Source organism: Hemiscyllium ocellatum, chromosome 18, assembly GCF_020745735.1.
Source record: "Hemiscyllium ocellatum isolate sHemOce1 chromosome 18, sHemOce1.pat.X.cur, whole genome shotgun sequence".
NCBI lineage: Eukaryota > Metazoa > Chordata > Chondrichthyes > Orectolobiformes > Hemiscylliidae > Hemiscyllium > Hemiscyllium ocellatum.
Window position 1 is genome coordinate 76,649,856 of NC_083418.1, and position 23,958 is coordinate 76,673,813.

The 23,958-nt window shown below is 38.8% G+C and overlaps 1 protein-coding gene across 1 annotated transcript in view; it reads right to left on the bottom strand.

Annotated features, from left to right (window-relative positions):
• slc6a5 (solute carrier family 6 member 5) overlaps nt 1–23,958 on the bottom strand; it is a 59,653-nt gene that overhangs the window by 22,156 nt on the left and 13,539 nt on the right. The window contains exons 3-9 of the mRNA XM_060838671.1: nt 20,906–21,037; nt 20,632–20,805; nt 11,921–12,062; nt 10,803–10,935; nt 10,553–10,687; nt 1,238–1,341; nt 999–1,123 (exon numbers count right to left, since the gene is read on the bottom strand). Of these exons, the coding sequence (XP_060694654.1) occupies nt 999–1,123; nt 1,238–1,341; nt 10,553–10,687; nt 10,803–10,935; nt 11,921–12,062; nt 20,632–20,805; nt 20,906–21,037 (945 nt within the window). The remainder of the gene's footprint in view (nt 1–998; nt 1,124–1,237; nt 1,342–10,552; nt 10,688–10,802; nt 10,936–11,920; nt 12,063–20,631; nt 20,806–20,905; nt 21,038–23,958) is intronic.

The following is a 23,958-nucleotide window of genomic DNA, read 5'->3' on the forward strand; positions in this document are numbered from 1 at the left end:
AGGGTAAATCATGATGCCCCTCAAATAATTGCTGAATGTTTCTGTCACAATGGTATGAAATGAGTGGCCCCTTCAGTACAACAACCAGATGGTACAGTGGCTTAGTAGATAGCATTGCTGCCTCACAGCGCCAGGGACCCAGGATTGATCTCAGCCTCGGGCAACTGTTTGTGTGGAGTTTGCACATTCTGCCCAGATCTGCATGGGTTTTGTCCAGGTGCTCTGGATTCCTCCCATGGTCCAATCATGTGCAGATTAGGTGAATTAGCCATGCTAAATTGTCCATAGTGTCCAAGAGTGTGCTGGTTAGGTGGATTAGCCATGGGAAATGCAGAAATTGGGTGGATTGCTCTCTGGAGAGTCAGAGTGTACTTAATGAGCTGAATGGCCTCCTTCCACACTGTAGAGATTCTATGATTCTGACTGTGGTGGGCTAACTATGGCACGTTAAACCTATATCTCAGCACGTGGATGCATGACAGTAATAGAGGCATCCAGCATGGAAACAAACCCTTCAGTCCAACCAGTCCATGCCAAGTCTAATCCCAAATAGAACAAGCCCCACTTGCCTGACTTCTGGCCCATATCCCTTCAAACCTTCCCTTTTCAAATTTCTTTTTAAACATTATAATTGTACTCACATCCACCACTTCCTCAGGAAGTTCATTCCACATGCAAACCATTCTCTGTGTAAACAAATTGCCCCAGGTCACTTTAAAATCTCTCTCCTCTCACCTTAAAAATGTGTCCGCTAGTCTTGAATTCGCCCATCCTAGAGAAAAGACACCTACCATTATACTCCTAAAGATTTTACAAATGTCTAAAGGTGTCCTCTCAACTTCCTAGCTCCAGTGAGAAAAGTCCCAGCCTATTCAGCCTTCCTTTATAATTCATACCTTCCATACCCAGCAATGTCCTGGAAGTCTCCAGGAAGTGGGAAGTTTGGCACACAAGTATATGATTTTCAAAGCACTGGAAGTATTTAACTTTTAAATTACCTTCATCTGCAACCTCAGTGATGGGTACTTTAAGTTCCTTAGCCATGAAGCCGATGACTGAGAAAATGACGAAGCCTGCAAAGACACTTGTGGCACTATTGGCACATGTCACTAACAGAGTGTCCCTGGAGGAAAGTGAAAAGGAACAGCAGTCATGAGAAGCTCACTGCCCACGTACAAGATGGTACTGACATCCCCACCCAGTGAGGAGAGAGCAGATGGAACCCCCTCCAGCCTACCTGTAAATGTTATTGTGGAACTTGTTGTATGAAGATAGCGTTATCAGTCCTCCCCAGGCAGCTGAGAGTGAAAAGAAAATTTGAGTCGCTGCGTCTTTCCACACCTATGAGAGCAGACAGAGACAGAGCTGTGATTTTTATCAAATTAAGATTGCATGGTAACAGGAACTTATATTTATATAGTGTCAATGTAACAACAACTTATATTTATATAGCGTCAATGTAACAGCAACTTGTATTTATATAGTGTCAATGTAACAACAATTTATATTTATATAGTGTCAATGTAACAACAACTTATATTTATATAGCGTCAATGTAACAGCAACTTGTATTTATATAGTGTCAATGTAACAACAATTTATATTTATATAGTGTCAATGTAACAACAACTTGTATTTATATAATGTCAATGTAACAACAACTTATATTTATATAGTGTCAATGAAACAACAACTTGTGTTTATATATTGTCAATGTAACAGCAACTTGTATTTATATAGTTTCAATGCAACAATAACTTGTATTTATATAGTGTCAATGTAACAACAACTTATATTTATATATTGTCAATGTAACAGCAACTTATATTTATATAGTGTCAATGTAACAGCAATTTATATTTATATAGTGTCAATGCAACAACAACTTGTATTTATATAGTGTCAATGTAACCACAACTTTTATCAATACAGCGCTGATGTGAAAACAACTTATATTTATACAGTGCCATTAGCGTAGTAAAATGTCTCTGGGTGCTTCACAGGAAGATGAGTTGAACACTGAGTTACATGAAAAAAAATTGGATTAATTTTGGGAATCATGATAAACAGATTACAATTTGAGGAATTTAGGCGAGATGATCTGTCAAAGGAAAGAATTACAGGGCCTGCTGCCTCAGAGTCTGAACCTTGTAGATGGGAAGATAAGCAACAACATTCAACCAGGGCAGGGATAACTGCAAGTATTAAAGGGGAAGGGGAAGAGGAAAAGAAGTGAGTTATTTATATAGTGTAGCATAATGTAGTAAACAGTTGTGAAGGTTATACAGCAAGATCTCAATCAATTGGGCCAGTGGGCTGAGGAATGGCAGATGGATGTAAGATGTTGCATTTTGATATATCAAACCAGGGCAGAACTTACCTAGTCAATGGGAGGGTCCTGGGGAGTGTTATAGAAAAAAGAGGTCTAGGGGTGCAGGTTCATAGCTCCTTGAAAGTGTGGTCAGAGTAGACAGGGTGATGAAGAAGGCTCTCTTGCTTGTTTTTATCAGTCAGAGCATTTAATATAGGAAGTGGAATATCTTCTTGCAGTTGTACAAGACATTGGTAAGGCCACCTTTAGAGTACTGCATGCAGTTCTGATCACACTACTATAGAAAGGATATAATTAAACTAGAAAGAGCACAGAAAAGATTTACTAGTTGCTGTCTGAACTGGAAGGTTTGATTTATAAGGAGAGGCTGGACAGGCTGGGACTTTTACTCCTGGAGCTTGGGGGACTGAGGGGTGACCTAATCGAGGCCTATAAAATCATGAGAGGCACAGATAAAGTGGCTAACCAACAGTTTTTCCCCATGGTAAGGGAGTCTAAAACTGGAGAGCAAAGGTTTAAGGTGATAGGGAAGAAATACAAAAGGGTCCAGAGGGGCAATTCTTTCACGAGAGGGTGGTGAGTTTCTAGAACAGGTTGCCAGAGGTAGTGGTGGAGGAGAGTACAATTTTGTCAGTTAGTAAACATTTAGACAGGTGAATGGATGGGATAGGTATGGAAGGATATGGACCAAATGCAGGCAATGGTACTAGACTAATTGTGAAAACTGGTCGGCATGGACAAGTTGGGCCAAAGGGCCAGTTTCCATGCTGTAAACCTCGATGACTCTATGACAATGACTCTACTGAGGACTGGCAAGTATTTGAGAAAGGAAGATTTTCGAGTTTGCAAATTTGGCGCAATAATTCCACTTATAGAAGTGATGTGGGAGTGGTTTAGTGTTGTTAGAACTGACATACAATTCAAGCAAAATTCAATGTACTTTCACTACTATAACTGACATTGAAAACATTATGAGACCATGAAATAAAGAGATAGTCCATTTTTTGAAAACATCATTCAAAGTCATCCGCAAATAATTGGGTACAAACCAGCAAGTAAATGAGCAAATAAACCATCTGAAAGAAGCCAATTAAGTCTGTCTCTCACCTATTCAACTGATTACCTCATCAAAGTGACTCTTAATATGCGTAAGTCTCATGTTGTCATATTATGTAGCAATTGAAAACTCAAGCAGAAAACATTGCTGGATGCTTTTTTTTGTATTTGTGATGAACAGAAATTTGTAAATGCAAATATACTTATTGGGAGCAGGACACTATTCAATCCATCTTGCCTGTTCAATAAAATCATGTCAAATCTGATTGTAAACTCAAATCCACATTCCCATCTGTATGATAACCTTTGACCTCCTCGCTTAACAAGAAACTCTCCCCCTCTGCCTTAAAAATAATCAAGAATTCTGTTTCCACAATCTGTTTAGGAAGAGAGTTCCAAAGACTCAAACTCCTCTGTGAGAGAAAAAAATTTAAATGGGTGACCCCAATTTTTAAACCTTATTTTTATTCTAACCACTATAAAATCTTATTGTCCCTCAGTTATCAGTGAACTATGGGAGGAAGACTGAAATCCCTTTATCAGTTGAAACAGATACAATTCCAACAAGTTTTGTGAATGCAATTTTCTATGTATTTTTCTTTTAAATGCATACCTTTTCAACAAGATTAGATTATTTACAATATGGAAACAGGCCCTTCGGCCTAACAAGTCCACACCGACCCACCAAAGCACAACCCACCCATACCCCTACATTTACCCCTTACCTAACACTACGGGCAATTTAGCATGGCCAATTCACCTGACCCGCACATCTTTGGACTGTGGGAGGAAACTGGAGCAAACCCGCACAGACACGGGGAGAATGTGCAAATTCCACACAGGTAGTCGCCTGAGGCAGGAATTGAACCCGGGTCTCTGGTGCTGTGCCACCATGCCACCCACAAGGTTTAAGATCACTCACAGACTTAACAGTTGACACATAGAACCTATTATTTTATTTTGAAATGAAACAAGAAAGGTGAATTTCTTTCATATGTGCATGACCATTCAGAAGCTATCAAATGTGACACTTCATAAAAACTATTTGAGGATGCCCCCATGTGGTGGTTTACTCAACATGCTGTGGCTTATTTTGAAAAATATACCTGAATGTTTAACCACTTCCAGACTTCAGACCTCCATATCTGATATGACCATGGTCTTCACACCATCATGAGGTGGGAAGTGAAGATTTTGGTGGATGAATCCCTTCAGCCCCATTTACAATTTCTCAGATGATAAAGCAGATAATAAACCGTGTCCACATGCAGCAAGAACTTGTTTGCGATAAGATAAGCAGAAAATATTTTTCATGTAACAGACAGTAACCATTCCAGAAAAGATAACGTCCAGCAATAGCACTCAAATACATTAGCATTACAATCACATGACAGTCCACACCCTCTATCAAAATTGACCAAAGTCTAACCGAATCAATCACATAAATATTGGGGCTATTGCAATAAATCTGAAATTCGAGTGTGAGCAAATCGTCTCCTCCTGACTCTACAGAGACTATGCACCATCCACAATGCACAAGTCAGATGTAATATAGAACATAGAGGTATTGAATCATACAGTCAACCCTTTGGCCAACCATATCTATGCTGACCAACACCAAACTGCACTAATCCCATTTAACCTGAATTTGGTGCATAGTCTACTACACCCTGGCATTTTAAGGGCTCATCCAGATGCTTCTTAAAATATTGCGATAGTACCTTCCTCCATCACCCTCTCAGGCAGCATATTCCCTATTTCTACCCTATTCTCTGGAAGAAAAAAAAATTTTCAAAGATCTCCTGACAGCCATTTACTCTTCACCTTAAACTTCTGCCCTCTGCTCTTCAATACATCTGCCACGGGGAAGGGATTCTAATGATCTACTCTGTCTATGCCTCTTATTATTTTGCCTAACTCAATCAGATCCTCCCCCATCAGCTACCTCTGTTTCAAAGAATATAAAGTCAGCCTATCCAGTCTCTCTTCATAACTTTCCACCTCAGGCAACATCCTGGTGTATCACCTGTGCACTCTCTCCTGTGCAATCGTGTCCTTCTGATAGTGTGGCAACCTGAACTGCACACAGTGTTCCATCTTTGGCCTAATCAATGTGTTATAAAGTTGTGACACCACTTCCTTGCTGCTATATTTTGTGTCAAGAGTGTGGTGCTGGAAAAGCACAGCAGGTCAAACAGCATCAGAGGAGCAGGAAAATCGACATTACAGCCCTTCATTAGCTAATGAAGATAAGCATCCATATGGGTGGCATGGTAGCACACTGGTTAGCACTGCTGCCTCACAGCGCCAGGGACCCGGGTTCGATTCCAGCCTCGGGCGACTGTCTATGTGGGTTCTATCTCCTTCTGACTGTTGGGGTGTCATGTTGTGGCTGAGCAGTGCATTAGCGAGGCCATTGAACTGTGTTCATTTCTGGTCTCCCTTTTATGGGAAAGATTACGTTTAACTTGAAAGGGTTCAGAAAAGATTTACAAGCATGTTGCCGGAATTACAGGGAAGAGACTGAATATACTGGGATTTTTTACCTGGAGCATCAAAGGCTGAGCGATGACCTTACAGAGGCCCATAAAATCATGAACGGCATAGATAGGGTGAATAGCTTAGGTCTTTTTCCAAGGGTGGGGGAGTCCAAAACTAGAGAGCAAAGGTTTAAGGTGAGAGGGCAAAGAATTTAATTTGACCTGAAGGGTAATGTCTTCACACGGAGAATGATGCATGTATGGAATCAGCTGCCAGAGGAGATGGTGGGGGTGGGCACAATTGCAATATTTAAAAGGCATCTAGATGGGTATATGAAGAGGAGGGTTTTACAGGGATATGGGCCTGTGCTAGCAAATGGACCTAGATTAATTTTGGATATCTGATCAGCAGGAACAAGTTCTACCAAAGGGTTTGTTTCCGTGCTGTATGACTCTATACCTCTTTGTGCTGATCAATGCTTTATGCTCATCTGCTGTACCAGTCAAGCTCCTTGTATTAAAGTGGACATAATTTAATTGTATGGACTCGCATGTGTCTTAGCCTGCCTTACCTTCTCCGCCAACTGGACAGATCTGGCATTCCTTCTATATTTAATTGGACCTTGTTCCAGATTTTATACCTACTCTGTGCCCCATATCATTGCCAAATTAGCTTAAAACCCTCCCAACAGCATGAGCAAACCACCCAACAAGGACATTGGACCCAGCATGTACAGGTCCCAACTACACCACATTATCCAAAAATCAAAAGCCCTCCCTTCTACACCACCCCTTTAGCCACTTGCTCATCTGACCCATCTTCCTATTCCTATACATTGTTGTACACAGCACTGGAAATCATCCAGAAGTTACAATCTTAGTAATCTTCCTCTTTAACATGTGACCTAATTCTCTAAATTCCTATTGCAGAGCCTCATTTTTTTTTAAAATGTTCATCATTGTATATCAATGTTGTGAACATGCTTCACAAGTACTGTTTGATCACTATCCCCCTTCAGAATGCCCTGCAGTCTTTCTGACTCACGCCCAACCCAAGCACCCCGGAGGCAATAAACCATTCGAGAGTTTTGTTTGCTGTCACTGCACTGCCTGTCGGCTCCCCTTACAATCAAGTCCTCTGTCACTAAGTCTCTCCCAGCATTTCTCCTTCCCTCTATACTGGGGTGATGTCACAAACTTGGCTGCTGCAACTTTCCCCTGAGAAGCCTAATCCCCCCAGAAGTGTCCGACACAGTAGATCTGTTTGAGAGGGGGATGACCGCAGGTGTCTCCTGCACAGCCTGCCCATCCTTACAAGTCTTTTGTAGAACTCTGTTCTGAGGAAGGGTCACTTGACCCAAAACATTAACTCGGATTTCTCTCCACAGATGCTGCCATACCTGCTGAGCTTTTCCAGCAATTTCTATTTTCGCCTGGAATCTTCCTAACATCACTACGGGAGTATCTTCACCACATTCACCATATGCGGACAACTCAAGGGAAGTTCAACATGAGTAATGAAAATATCATCATATGACATGCCAATGATGCTCACATCCAAACAACAAATTTAAAAACTACACTTTAATTAAATTAAAGGACTTTGGGAAACTATTCCGAACTGGAACATGCTTGTGGTACACATGCATATGAACTAATGAAGCCATACTGCAGGAAATTATAAGTGCATTTGTTGCAATTTTTATTTTCATAAATATCTAAAGGAGCATGGTCATATTTTTTCAAACCAAATTCTCTTGAGAGATAACCCAGACTGAGAACACATATTCAGATAATCACACTGAAAGGAATGTGCAACCAGGAATATATAAGGACTGCAGATGCTGGAAATATGAAAGAAAAACAGAAATTGCTGTTGAAATTCAGCAGGTCTGGTAGCATCTGTGTTACATATTTTGTTGAATACACAGATATTCCTGTTCAAACTGACTGTACAGTAAGCGACTATAGACAGTGATATCAACATTCCTGTGCAAAGACTGAGAGAAGAGATAGAACACTTTGTACTGGACAGAGATGGACTTACCTGAAAGTGTAGCGTGCACTTTAAATAAAGGAGTTTTGAAAGAAACCTAGACTTTAGTCATTCATGGGGAGAGGTAAACATATCAAATTCAGAATAGGTCACAGGTTACCCAACAAGATATCAACATATTATTCATAGTGAAGCAAACCATAAATCAGTGACACATACAAAAACATATATTGTGATATACAGACAGGCACATAGTGAGATAATGTTTCCACAGCAACAAGTAACTATGAAATTGTGAGGAGTTGTGAGTGCTGAAGATCATCACCATGGTGGCAATTCTCTGACTGGTTCCTGGGTAGCTGAACAGCTTGTGGGTGTAAGCGATATAGGAAGAAGTTCTAGGACCTGTGGAAGAGGAGATGGTCTCTCTCAAGCTCACTCTCTCTCTCTCTCTCCCTCTCTCATCTCTCTCTCTCTCTCTCTGTCTCTCACTCTCTCTCGTAAAGCAATCACCATTAAAGAAAGTTGATTTATTTTATCCTACCACTTGCTGTAAGCTCTGAGTTTTAACTGCTAAGTTGGAAACTTAATTCTGTGAGCCTTGTGAAGAAGTGAAAGAGCCTGAAGGAAAAAAATCAGAGAAGTGAAGGACTTGGGTAACTAAGGGAATTCCCGTCAGACCCTGAGGACTCTTCTGGTCTCCCTTTGATAGGAAGAATGTTGTGAAACTTGAAAGGATTCCGAAAAGATTAACCAGGACCTTGCCAGAGTTGGAGGGTTTGAGCTATAGGGAGAGGCTGAATGGGCTGGGCCTGTCTGCCCAGGAGTGTCGAAGGCTGAGGGGTGACCTTATAGAAGTTTATAAAATCATGAGGGGCTTGGATAGGGTAAATAGACAAGGTATTTTATCCAGGGTCAAAAACCAGAGGGCATAGGTTTAAGATGAGAAATGTAAGATTTCAAAGGCACCTAATGGGCAACATTTTCACACAGAGGGTGGTGTGTTCATGCAATGAGCTGCCAGAGGAAGTGATGGAGGCTAGTCCAATTATAACATTTAAAAGGCAACTGGAATGGGTATATGAATAAGATGGGTTTAGAGGGATATGGACCAAGTGCTGGCAAATGGGACTAGATTAATTTAGGATATCTTGATGGCATGGACAAGTTGGACCAATAGGTCTGTTCCTGTGCTGTACATCTCTATGACTGTATGATTGATGCCATAGAACATTTTCTCCAGTGTATTCTTCCCGCCTTCAATAACACCATTATTTTCTTGTCTGTCTGCGCTGGGGTTTTAGAAATGGATTAGCATTTTAACTCATAGAATTAAATGTTGACAATTCATATCTATGTATCTGTCATTGCAATCTATAAATTTGTAATAAATAGTAATTCCTGTTAAGTATAGAGGCCTGGTCTGGGTTTTCTCATGGGCTGGATCTATCAGAAAGGTAAACTGGGGACTTTGTGTACTTTAATATGATATTGTGATGGTTCTGGAAGTCACAGGGCTTGATTTCTAGTGCATTACCCAATGAGGCGTGACACAGTCCAGGAACTCCATGAGCAGATAAAGTGACACCAACATGCCTTTACATGCATTTACACTGTGAATAAGTCTTTTAGTAATAGTAACAATAAAACCTGGTTCACCACGTCAGTGAACAGATAAAAATTGGCTCTGGCCTGTATTCCCCAACTGTTTTGTTTTTAGGCAAGGTCAACGTTTATGTCATATTTTAAATTTTACCGTGGGAAGTGGGCATCGCTAACAAGTGATGGACGAGATGCCTGGATGAGGAAGACAAATGTACACAGTGGCTTTAAAGGGCACCAAAGCAAAATGTTGTATAGGTGCAAGAGGGGTATGGCAGTCAAGTGGGACTAAGTGAAGATTGAGGATACCGATGGGGGAAGAGTTAAAAACAATGGGACAAACACAGAAATTTTGTCCATTCCACAGAAGCACCACAATTTGCAACATCTATTCAAGGTGGTGCTGACCCTGCACAACTCCTTATAAGCTTCCTATAGCAGATCTAACCCTAACATTGCTTATAACCGTTCTACACTTTTACACTTCAATTACTAGCACACGTCCTGTTAGACATAACCTATCTAAATTTTCTTTCACCCTATGATCTTTATGTCCTTGCTTAATATGATCTGCCTGTACTGCTCACAAACAAAGCTTTTCACTGTACATAGGTCCACGTGACAATAAATAAATCCAATCAAATCAAATCAAAGAGAGTGTCATCCACTATATATTTCGATATTTCATGTGATGATTGCAATAGTATTGTAAATTGTACTAGCAATATAACAGGTCTTTTCTAATGTATTATTCAAGTCACTTTCTTTTAAATGCTATTTCTTCTCCATATCTCTTTGCTCACTATATTTACTTGTTTACAACAGAATATTTATATCTGCACTGTATGAAAGAATTATTTAACAATTGTTTCTTTCCTGATGTTTCACATAGTCAACGCTTGGAGCGGATCCTCCAACCCCAGGCCTACAGCAATCCAAAGGAAAAGGTTTGTGAAGGAGCATGAGAGCAAAGGAATAAAGAGGACTTGCTCGTCTGATTCATCTATTCCAGTTAACTATTGGTGAAACCATGCATTCTGGCCTCCTGCGCTCTTTTACAGTTCACCATTATTATTAGTTTCACACCTTAGCATCCTTAAGCTTATCCCAGTTGGGCGTAATGAAGTACCAGATTCCATCTCCAGCACCCGGCAAAGTGATCCCTCGGATTAGAAGGATGACAAGGACAACATAGGGGAAGGTGGCTGTGAAGTAGACAACCTGTGAATAAAGGGCAGAAATTATATTTGTTTACTTCCAGTCAACAAATGGAGCCAATCACAGCTGTAAAGTTACAGGATGGTAAAGTGCTAAATGAAAGGATAACATGACCCACCTTTCCTGATGATTTTATTCCTTTTGCCAGGGATAGATAAACAATTATCCAGGCCAACAACAGAGTCATTGCTAGCTCCCACCTTATTTCCCCAGGGTATTCAATCCCATCAGAAATCTTTAACACAAAGTACCTGTGAAGAGATGATAGCAATCAGGAAATTACTGCATAATTTAGCAAGATGTGAATGCATACAGAGACCAAGGGTAATTCTTGATGTGTGATTATCTAAAGTGGGTGGTAATGCCTGAGCTGCCATTTTCTCATCTCCCCCCATTTTTATTTTACGTTGAATGGATATAAATATTGGCACAGATAGATAACTGAGTAAAAAGTGAGGTCTGCAGATGCTGGAGATCAGAGCTGAAAATGTGTTGCTGGTTAAAGCACAGCAGGTTAGGCAGCATCCAAGGAACAGGAAATTCGACGTTTCGGGCCAGAGCCTGATGAAGGGCTCTGGCACGAAACGTTGAATTTCCTGTTCCTTGGATGCTGCCTAACCTGCTGTGCTTTAACCAGCAACACATTTTCAGCACAGGTAGATAACTGACTGCCAATTCATTTCACCTGTTTTATGCAATAGCACACAGTATTTGTCTGTCCCTATGATTTTATACTGTAGATATAATGAAGTATGCACATGTTACTTAGCTATTCAGTTCTATCCCTTGATCCTTTCAGCTTTAAGCTTTCATTTCATATAAGTTTCTCCAATTAAGAATCAATCTGATGATAGGAGACATACAGATGACTGAAATATCAAATATGTTCACTTTCTTTCAGCAAGTTTCCAATATGAGTATAACAGTGGTCGCATTGCCAGAATCAAAAATAGTCACGCAATTATTATTATGTGGGGGATCTTTGTAATGAAACACCTCTCCATTTTCCTCTTGCTACTTTTGACTTTGTGCCACACATCACTCTTCAGCAAACATTAGCATCATCGGTTTGCTGTTTCCCAGGTTTCTGTTTGTACGGTTGTTCAGATAACCTCACAAATACTGAGAATGGGAGCCCAGATGAGATCGTCTTTCTGCTTTCCTCCCTGCCTCGATATTGTTGCATTTCTCAATTTAAAAATAAATTATAGTGTTCACATTAAGTGCCCCCCTTACTTGAAGTATTCTTCACTGCCGCTGACAAAGGTTTTGTTTATTGGCTGGGTGTAATTCACCATGGTGACATTGGAAAAAGCAGAAAGGCAAAATGTCGAGTTTTTAATCTGCACACTGTTCATATCTCCAATTATGCAGGAATCTGTTGGAACAAGAGAAGTCATGTTAATGTGTAAATGTTATGATTGATTCTGTCCACTAATTTTATTGACTTTCCATGTCATCTGCAAATATTTAAGTTAACATCTTGAGCCTTCAATATTTCACAAAGCTCTGACACTGAAGACAGGAAATGCTTCTAGAGAATATTTATTGATCAAAGGATTTCTTTTGATTAACGCACTGAGGTATAACTTCGGAGTTATTCTGAAATAATGTTAAATTGTATGCATTGATATAAGGGTTGCTCAAGTTATTAACAAAATCATGTTTTCCATATTACTCATGCATATGTATGGAATGACACAGTGTGATGTTTATTGCATGGCACATTGCAGTTGGACCTACCTCTCCACAGCATATAGTGCCCATAAACGGAGTTTCAATGGATAATTGAAGTCACCATATCATCAAAAAAGAACAGACTTCTTTCCTTTTCATAAGGGTCAAGCTGTGCTTTTATCCTAGACTACAGAAATATCGACAGAATGCCCACTTACAGTCCTTTCCCCAATCGCTTAACCCACTTTCTTACTTGCCTTATGGAGAAGTGGTGAGATATGAGTTTGAATGGTCTAATCTTGAATTGGATTCAGATAATGTGCTCCATCTCCAAGACCCACGTAAGAATTGTTAGAGATGCACTGAACATATTTCACAAAAGAGGAATGAAATTAGTTTGTCCATTGTTTGGTTTGGTGCTTTCATCAATGATGCGTTGGACAATGTCAAAAATGATATCATGAAATGGCAATCATTTTGAAAAGAATTGTGACATTTGTTTTCACAGATTGTGTTATGCCTTTGATGGATTTATCTGGCGTTTGACATCCTGAATAGTGTCCTTATTATTGACCTTTTGGATACCACAAATATCCCTGGTTGCCATGTTACAGCATCATACAGTTCAAGAAAGTGCTTGAAAGTAACAGTTTGAAGATAGCCAGGTATTTTCCCCCAATTGAATCTGTACGCATTTCTTTGTTATGCTAATTTTAGTGTAGTCCTTCAAGACCATCAGATTGCTCTGATCTTTTGTCACCAAGGTTTTCATGCCAGTTCAGCTGGAGGCAAATATGATACATACCCAAATAGATCCCTTTATGTAGCAGAGTTGCAAGACATGGAACAAAAAGATTCCCCCCATTTTCATGCAAAAGCTTTGAATAAGTGAATTGGATTTGAGAGAATAAGGGTAATGGTTCCAAGAAAAGAAGTTTTAAGCCAACATAAAACTATTACTCAACTCATGGCATGCATGTCTTTTGACAACATCATTTAAACGAGTGCCTGCATTTATCTTTTGATGATGCAGAGCCCAATCTATTGCACTATCAATACACACAAGGGTGCATTGTAGAAAACTGGCTTACTTAGCTCCTTCCGATACGTCAAAGACCAGAGGAACGTTACATGAATTCAGAAAAATTGATAAGGATATAACACTAAAGTGACAATATTAACCAGAGGCCAAATATGCAAATGTTACCCAGATCTTTTTGTCTACTTTGAAGAGTTTGTTGACAGGTAAGGGGCTGCTTGTGAAGCTCTGTTACAGCTCTCCCTGATGGGGAATGGTAAAATGAAGATGCTATTGGAAAGCGATCAACAACAATGCCCTCACATACTTCATTGTGAGATTTTCTGCAGTCTAGGCCACTGCAGAATATTTATCAAGCACAAGCTCAACCCTGTATTACTATTTCTGTTCTTTGTGGGTAAAAGGATAGGTCGGTAGGATTTCTTTTGAGTTAGGTTTATTCCAAGGTGACGAAATGGGTGTTTGGAAATTGGAACCCATTTGTCAGTCTGTAGCAGACTTGGTTACTACTTATTCAATGACACTACACTGATCTGCTGAATTTCAAAGTGATGACTTGGTCAGGTAGGCTGGATCATGAATGATGGATTCTCAACAGGGGTCCTAAGCCTGACTGTGCAACCACAACTGATGTTGAAAATTAAATCTACAAGTAGGCTGATATTAAATGGGAAGCATACAAGTGATCGGTGATAGCTAAGAAGGACAAACTTAGCCATTTGAACTACTTGCACATTCATGAAGTTCAACAAAATGTTATTTTTTGCCGGAATTCTCGAATAATCTTGTAACCCCAGAACACAGACGGTTAAATGATTATTGATCAACATTCTCAAGAAATTAAGGAGAGCAGACAAACTTTTTATCCACTGTTCAGGGAGTTTAGGACGAGGGGATGCAGTTTGCAATTTTGAACCAGAAAAGAAATTAGGAAACACTTCGATGTGCAATGGGTGGTACACATTTAGAGATCTCTTCCACAAACAGCAATTAAATCAGAGGTTGGAAAGAAATTTGAAAACCAAAGGTAAGAGGAAAAATGGGGAAAAAGCAACTTGGAGAGGTTAGGTTATAGATCAGCTTTGATTGCACTGAATGTTGAAACACAGACAATTATCTAAATTGTGTTCCCTGTCCTTATGGATCCATGGAGATTTTAAGCATAAATGTACAAGCTTAAACAAGTGAGTGCATCCAAAAGGTGATAACATATGCTCACCACATAAAGCAAACATTTAACCTTAATTAGTGCATTCTATGGTCATTTGATTCACAAGCCCTCACACATGATGAGCAGTTTCCATACGTATTAACACCCGGAAACACTCACAATTTTGGTGTGAACTGTGTAACATGCCACAGAAGATATGGTACAGCACAGCATGCTTTGTGTTGTACAGCACAGTTTCATATTGAATTTATACATACATTGTAGCAGAACAAACCCAGGAAGGGCCGGAGAAACTCAACAGAATCTGTCAAGAGTGTCACATGGGAAGAGAAACAAAGTTAATTTTTCAAGTCTAATATGACTTTTGACATCCAAACAACAGATTCTGCTGAGTTTCTCCAGCACTCTCTGGTATTAAGACAGATTTCAATAATCTGCATAATTTTGACATATATAATATGTTCAGTGTAACTTGATTTTGTATATAATTGTAGTAGAGTTTTGTCCATACGCTGGAACAGTGTGTTTTGTATCTTGAAACAAATTATGTAATAAACACGTCATACATGCCATGTTATACATATGATACGTGTACATTGTGTGTTAAACACCATGTAACACGTTGTGTTAAATATCTTGGACCAGTCTATAATAGATAATATATTGTGGTGAATGGTGTTATGCAGTGCATGCACAGCAAAATATAATGTGGTGAAAATTGTATGGCACAGCGTGATTGATACCAAGTAGCAACATGATGTGTATTGTGTAACACAGTTAAATCTATTCTATATAAAATTGTGTCTATAGTGTAGCAACACAAAATACTATAATGCAGCATTTACTATGTAGCACAGTTTAGAAAAATCCATGTCAAGCAGTATGTTAACCAATGTGTTATGTATAAGTGGCTTCGTATTCTGTTCATACCTTTTTCTTAAAACCATTTTTTCTGGATTGAAATCAGATCATTTACCCGTAATATACTCCAGAAGATGGAAATTACTGGTACAATGTAGACATGATGGATTAACACACTTGTACTGAAACTGTTTCTCTGCAGATCTCTTTAACGGATCCAGCAACTCATTTAAACTACTGTCTGGAAATATGAATTAGATGCTAGCCTACTTAGTGCGTGTACATTCATATTGCTAATATTACATAGCAAGTTAGTACATTCACATATGAAAGTGATATTAATTACAGGTTAATGGAATCACCAAAATCAAAATCCCTGAAATAAATGGAACATCCTGGTTTAATCCAACCTCTCAGTTATCTTTCGTTTCAATAATCTAGGAACAACTTTAACACCCCTAATAATTAGTCCTTTTCCTTAGAGTTCACAAGTATGATACAAACTGTTCAAAAATAGAAGCTGTTGAATCAAAGAAATATTTGCATTTATGTAGCACCATTTACAATCTCAAAAAGTCTCAAAGTAGTTTTCAATCAGTTCACTATTTTTTATAGTATTGTTACTCCTGTGCTGTTCCCAATTTGCATGCAGCAGAATCCAAGAAACTGCATTGTAGAAATGGCCAGAACAACCTATTTTAATTTAGTTAAAAATCACACAACACCAGGTTATAGTCCAACAGGTTTACGTGGAAGCACTAGCTGCTCCTTCATCAGCTGTGTGATTTTTAACCTTGTTTACCCCGGTTCAACACCCGCTCCTCCACATCATGTTTTAATTTAATTGCTGAGGGGTAAACGCTGCTCACAATAATGAGAAATTCTCTCCAGACCCCCTCTGAAAAGTGCTATGGGAAACATTGTATCGACCTGAAAAAGGCAGCCATGGTCTTGTTTTAATGTTCCATTGAAAAGATGGCACTTCCAACAGCGCAGCAATCCCTCAATACTGGACTGGAGCATCAGCCTAGAATTCTGTGCTCAGTTTCCCGAGTGAGCTTTGAACTAACAGTGCCATTACTGACTCAAGGCTAATACACTTTGCATTATTAAAATAATATAATCACACAGTGCTGCATTTCTCATATTAGAGGTGCAATCATGAGATAAGGCGAATTGCAGATTAAAATAGCAGATTTTGTAAAGCTGACATGTGTCAGTTATGTTAATATGCAATAAAGCACAGGCACAGCATGATGCATGCATTAAAAAATGTACACAAGCATTAAAATTTCTATGTATGCAAATATGCATTAAAATCAATACCAAAGTCATTCTGCATTACCTTTGATCTTAAAGCATTTTTTTTTGCAGATGAGTAGTGAGAACGTGGAATGCATTACTGTCTGCTGTTATCTGCCAGCTGTTAGGTTTAACCCATAATACTTTTATATTACACTGTGACTTTCCAAAGTTAGCAGCCTTCATTTTCCTATTCTTTAAGATTTTGTTTCTGTGAATAAATTAATGAGATGCATCATTAAGATTTCAGTCTGGGTATCGGAAACTGCAGGAACATTAAATGAAGGTCTAGTTTTGCTAAATCTTTCTGATTAGCTTAGTCCACCCCTTAGTTTAAAGCGCAGGAATGTCCAACTCAGGAAGGGCTGGGATCAGACACAAGGTTAAAACCTCCTTTACTTTGTTCCAACAATGAGCAGTAATTCAAACGAATGAAAACCACATCCTCTGGGCCAATGTAAGTAGATTGCTCCTCAATCTCCCCCTCCCCAGGACCTGTCAGCAAACTATACATTTCTATCATATTAGGGTCAGAACAAATGCATTAGGAGCTAAATTAAGATTATTGAGATTAATTCCACTCAAGACCCTACCATCTGGTAGATAAATATTTCATCTTGTCAGCCTTGGCTGGATTCAAAGTCATTCCCCTGAGCTGAAGTAACGTTATCCTTATTTGGTTTGCCTTTAAAGGCCTTCAGAGATTGGAAGAGGTTACATGTTCATCACAGCAATCAAAATATAAATATACTGCAGCACATCACTGCCAATTTTCTGACACATTCTTTCTCTAAGCATGGCTTCCCATTCGGAGTGTGTCAATTTACTCCAATAGTCAATGGTACCATTGGTATGGCAGCTTATTAGGCATCAATACGGTGGCAATTGACGTATTGACTTTTCTGTTACATTATTACTGATATAACTTGGTGGCACATTGGTAATCATATTCTTTAAGCGCAGTTCAAGCTGTGCATTTAAAAAAAATCTGAAGGTACAGAATTATTATAGAACAGAGGCAATCTAATTCAATGGTTCAAATTCTGCCATAAAGAAAAAAGGTACATTTCTAACAATTGTACAAATGTATGGGCTCCGAATCTCAGTCGATAACGAAGCAACTGCACTGACTGCTGAAATGGATGGAATCTGTCCACAAAGATCCAGCAATCTCATTGACGTGGATTGACTCTTTCTCAGCAATAGTTTTAACCTGGGAGCACATTAAGCGGATCTCCAGGTATCCAGCAACAGTGATGTCATCAAATATGATAAACAGCCAATCACACTAAAGGAATCTCACAGAAAATAAACTAAGAGATAAAATGCTCTGACTATTCCTTACTTTTAATTACAGAGAGTCAAGAAATTGAATGGGTCATTTAGAATCCGAAATATCATTGAAACAGAACATTTTCCCAATATCTTTTTTAACATTGTGGCATTTTTTGACATTCCACATATATTTCGTAAGTTTTCTTTAAGAGATGGTAAGGCTGTTCAGGGGTAATCACAATTGTAGTGTGCCACTAACAATCCAAGAACACTTCATTAAACAGGATATGATCTTTTTCAAGGGTTTGTACAGCAAGGCTAATAGTGAAATAGAGCAATTTCTCATTAGTTTGGAAATTCCTATTTGATTGCAACTTATTGAGAATTCAGCAGCACTCCCTACAGAGAAACATAAAATTACTGATAACTCCTGGATTTCCACCTTTAACTGCACATGCAGACACTTGAGAAGCTGGAGTTTCAGAGGAGTAACAATAGTGAACACCAACCATTTCACCAGTACAGCAAAAGCTGTGCCTATGTAACCAAGGAAGTGAGATGATACACCTTGATACCTGTTTTTGGCCTTTTGCTGATTTTGGAGTCTCTGATATTTGACAGTGTTGTTGTCCTTAGTGAAATCATGATTGCAAATTTGAATTGGCTTACAGAGGGCAAGCAACTTTCTTTATACTTGCCTGAAACTTCCATGCTCATTGAAATATTCAGTCAACTAATATTTTTTACAATCATATTATCTGCATTTTTATGCAAGGCAAAAATTGAACTAATTTGTATGATGACAGTTTATTACATTTCATTACTGACCCTTTAAAATCATTAACTGCAATTGTATATTGGTCCAGCTCTCCTGGGATCATAATGGTACATCTCAGTAATATCATTAATGAGTGGGGTGTTTTAATTTAGCAAGCTGCTCACAGTGGCACTGAGAGTGTACTTATGCTATTCTCACAAACATTGCCACAAATCTAAATATGTTTGAGCTGAATGGGTGGGAGTAAGTGTGGCAGTCGAAAGTTCTATTCTCAAGGAAGCCATATAGGCATTTTGAAATGACGAGGATGAATTCTTGGTTATGCCCTGTTCTGAACCATTGTTTTGAGAACATAGAGAGATCAATCAAATGGTGATTTGTTGGCTATCGTGCAACTGTATCCGCAGTTGATTAAGAACAAATTTAGCATTGGTTTGGGAAACAAATCTCCACCCTCTGAGCCACTGGAAGTGAAATTAGGGCATCTGTAGCAAACAAAATGAAGGAAAATGAAGGTGCTTAACCTTATTGGAGGGTTATTTATAGAAGTTTATGTTAAAAAAGTAATAAAATTCAATTATACACAAACATAATGTTGACACTCAAAAAATTATTTAAACAGGCCTATGATCCCACAGACGTATGCAAACACTGAAAACGGTATATTTCTCACTTGCATTTTTAGGATATTGTAAACAATAACAATTATTGAGCATTGTAGAGAAATATGAACCATTATACATTTGAAGGCAATTCCTTAACATGCATTACGAGCTTGTTCCATCGTTTTCAATGTATCTGGGCTAAGCTTAAGTCAGTTTATAGTCAATAGGCAGAACATGATAAATTGGAGCAGATAAATTTCTGACACCGACTGAAAAAAAGAAAAGAAGTTGCCACTGAGGTAGCCTGTTGGCACCAAATCAATGTGGGCCTTCCTGGCTGGCATTACTAATTACATCCATGCTAAGGTTACTGGGATCATTGGCTCAGGAGAGCTCTGTAGAATGAATACCTTTAAAAGTAAAAGATTCTGACATTGGTCCGTAATGATGAAAATTTATTGCTGACAGTACCTCTGTACAGTTACTTTCTTCAGTTAGCGTTATCTTTAGACACAAATTAACAAGTGTCAAAGAAAAGTGGGGGTGATTAGAAGAATGTTTTGCACAAGTAATGTTCTGACGGAAACGATAGTCCAGAAGTAAAATCCACAAAATCGTTTGGATGGGATCGAGTAAAGATTTGGAAATAAATATCTTGTGAGACTTTGGTGAAAAGGCAGAGGATTGACAAGGGACAGCTCTTGCAGAAAGCCAGCACAGATTTGATGGGCCAACTGGCCTCCATTTACCCTGTTAATTCATTTGACCATCTTACTTTTTCAATAACTCAAAATCATTAGTGATAAGCCCGAAGACCCATTCACAAGCTACATCTCTTCAAGATCACTGCAGTTACTTGAATTTATTGACCCTCCAATAAGGTAACATGGTCCTACATGAGTGAAGGCAACAATGTATTTAAAATCACACTGCAATCCAAATTATTATAACAGCAGCAGTAAAATGACTAGCAGTAACCTCCTTTCCGATTTCCACTAGTCAGCAAAGATGGATGGAAATTAAAAGTAAATAAAAGCAACTAAGGCTTAACATTTTGGAAGATGCTGTGGTCCCTGGTGGCATTTTACAAGACTGCTTGTAGTTTTAAGGTATTTTTATGTTGCACAGGTATCCATGGTGATCCCTGTAAAGCAAGCGCATGTCTTTTTAAAGAAAAAAACCTCTTCCAGTAGGCAAGAAGATTGGGTGAGTCCAAAGAATAGGTTCTGCAGTGGTTACCCAATAACAGCTTGTGCTTGTCTCTACAGTTTGCAGTGTTCCATCTATTTTCACAGGATGCCCAGGGAAGGACAGGTATGCACGATGCAAAAAGGTAGAAGAGAGTGTAGCATATGATGATGTTGTAGTACACAGCAATCAGAACCGAGATGATTAACATAGCGAGTCCACATCCTACAAACAGAATGAGAAACGAGATAATGTAATATGCAATAAGGCATTTTATTTTAACAAAATCAGAATCAGAAGGAATGTATGAGTTTCAATGCTGTACCTTGTAAGGCAGGAATAGCTTTCCACACTGATATAGGGCCTTGACTGGCAAATTGGCCAAGTGCTGTTTCCAGAAAGAAAATGGGAACTCCAGCAAAAGCCAACATCATCAGGTAGGGAATCAGAAACGCACCTGAAGGAGGGAATAATGAATAAAGACACCACTCAGCTTATTGTTGATTAAGTACAGATTCTAAGATGTTTTTAAAGCAATGTTGAAACTATGTTATGAAATCTAGGAATATAATGCCATATTTTGTTCATGATTATAATAGAAATTCAAGAGGTCATTACAAAAGTAACTTAAATTAGATGGGCCTAATAATAAGTAATGAAAACGTTTCGAGAAACAGCTAGGAAGAAGAAATATTTGATATTCAATGCAGAGACAAAATATGACACTGGAGGGCACTACAGGCTCAGCATTTGAGAATCTGTACTTGTACCAAGAAGTGGAGGATATGACATTTATATTTATTGTCACCAAGAATTTCAAGATCCAAATCAAACTGCAGTCATATTATTTCAACTCGGTTGACAGATAAAACTATCCATCCAAATCTCTTGTTTTCTACAGAATAGTCTAGCTGCTGGTGATCTCCAAACTGATTCAATACAGTGGGTGTATCTGGGCTGAATCTAAGTTTGTTCTCTATTCAAATGAATTGATCTCTGCAATTTATGGCAGTTGTATCTCCCTCAACCGATGAACTCGCTTATAATAAATGGGTCAATGAAAATTATACAACAGACACCAGGTCTTAGCAGTAAAGATAAGAACATGGTAAAGCGTAAAACCAGAAATGGATTATTTATGTCCTTATGCTGAATTATCTAGTTCTTATTTTCTCAAATTCAAATAATATTTCCACTCTCTCAGCAGATACATCTCTCTCTGTTTCCTTGCAACCCTTAATCATGATCTAATTCAGAAATCAGATGGCTCTTTTGTAATAGAAACAGAAAGTGCTGGAGAAACTCAGCAGATCTAGCAGCTTTTTCTTCTTTCATGTTTCCAGCATACACAGAATTTTGCTTTTAACTGAACTGTCTTGCAAATTTGGAAATTTATGCAATAATAAGTGATTTCACTAAATTTGGTTGGGGAGTGGGGAAGTTGACATTGACAAATAATGTAAAGGGTAATAAGTTCTGAAGAAAAGTCAAAACATTAACTCTGTTTTTTTCTCCACAGATGCTGACAGACCTGCTGAGCTCCTACAGCATTCTCTGTGATGATTTCAGTTTTCCAGCATCCTCAGTATTTAGCTTTGACTAAAGGATAATATTGTTGTTTTGGCAAATTGTCAATGTCTGACTTCCAATCAGCAGAAAACTGCTGGAGCAACCACAAAATGCTGGGTAAATCACCAAAATCTTTCCCAGTCCAGTCTGCACGGCCTCAATTTTAAACCAAATCCAACAAGAATTCCTAACTTTAACCCTAAACCAAGCCCCTGCCACCTTTGTTCAAAGATTGGGCTTTCATTAACTTTTTGGGGTTCGGCTAATGTTAATACCTAACTGAGGAATCAACATTGTTTTCCAGATTAAGTAGAGGTCTAGGTAGATATATATTTGACAGATTCTTTAATGGACAGGGAGTGGTGCAAATTTTTCTACTGCTTCTCCTGGCCACTTGGGAAAACATTGAGCTTCCCCCTCTGTCCTTCCTCTCCCTTGTGGCTATAATTCTCCTCCCTAGCACTTCAATTTCCCTTGTGCCAGAAGATACTCCTTAAACACCTACAATTTTAAGTGCATTCATTTAGACAGTCTGACATTCTGGATTATTTTACATTGAGCAAAGATATGATGATATTGACAGCTGTTGCTGCATTTGAAAGGATATAATGTTTGATTTGATTTATTGTTGCCACATGTACCTAAGTACAGTGAAAAGCTTTGTTTTGCGAGCAGTACAGGCAGATCATAGCAAACTAGGACAGAGAGATCATAGGGCACTTAGACAGAGTGAGGAATAAAGAAGGTACGCAAAACATGATCAACATTAGCAAGGTCAACATTATTTGAAGTTAGAGAGTCCATTCATCTCTCTAATAATGGCAGGGAAGAAGCTGTTCTGGAACCTATTGGTGCATGTGTTCAAGCTTCTGTATCTTCTGCCTTCCAAGATACATTTATTTTAAATCAAAGAAGCAACATGTTGGACCTGAAACATTAACACTGCTTCTCACTCCACAGATGGTGCCAAACCTGCTGAGTTTCTCCAGCACTTCCTATTTTTTTTCAGATTTCTAACATCCACAGTATTTTGTTTTTAGTTTTGTTTAAATTGTTCACGAGGTATCATTGGCTCGGCCAACATTTATTGCCCATCGCAGAGGGTATTAATTGCACAGAGTGTAGTTGAAAGTCAACTACATTGCTGTCAGTCTAGAGTTACATACAGAGTCCAAATTAGAGAGGTGCTGGAAAAGCACAGCAGGTCAGGCATCATCCATGGAGCAGGAAAATCAACATTTCAGGCAAAAGCCCTTCATCAGGAAGCCTTCAGGCTTTTGCCCGATACATCAATTTTCCTGCCCCTCAGATACTACCTGACCTGCTGTATTTTTCCAGCACCACTCTAATCTTGACACTGATCTCCAGTTCTCACTGGAGTTACATACAGCCCAGACTTTCTTCCCTAAAGTGGAGTGAGCCTGGTCAGTCATTTGCAGACAACAATTAATAATGATCATGTTTCCAACTTAGTACTTAATGTCAGAAATTGATTGAATTTATATCTAACCACCAGTGATGATGGTTAGATGATGGTTAGACTCTGGAACACGAGGACCTTTTGGATCATGACTTCACCACTACACCATCACCATCCTTAATAAAGCCAATACGAGCTCTTGCTCAATAGCAAACCCAGCACAACATAAAATTGAGCAGGCACATCAACAGACAAAGCATTGCTGACACTAAAGAAATAATAATATTGCAGATATCTGTCATAGGTCAATAACTACAAAGCACAGCATTTAGCTGACACACCTGAATTATTCTGCCAAGTCTACATTCAGAAGTGGCAGATGGTGTTTA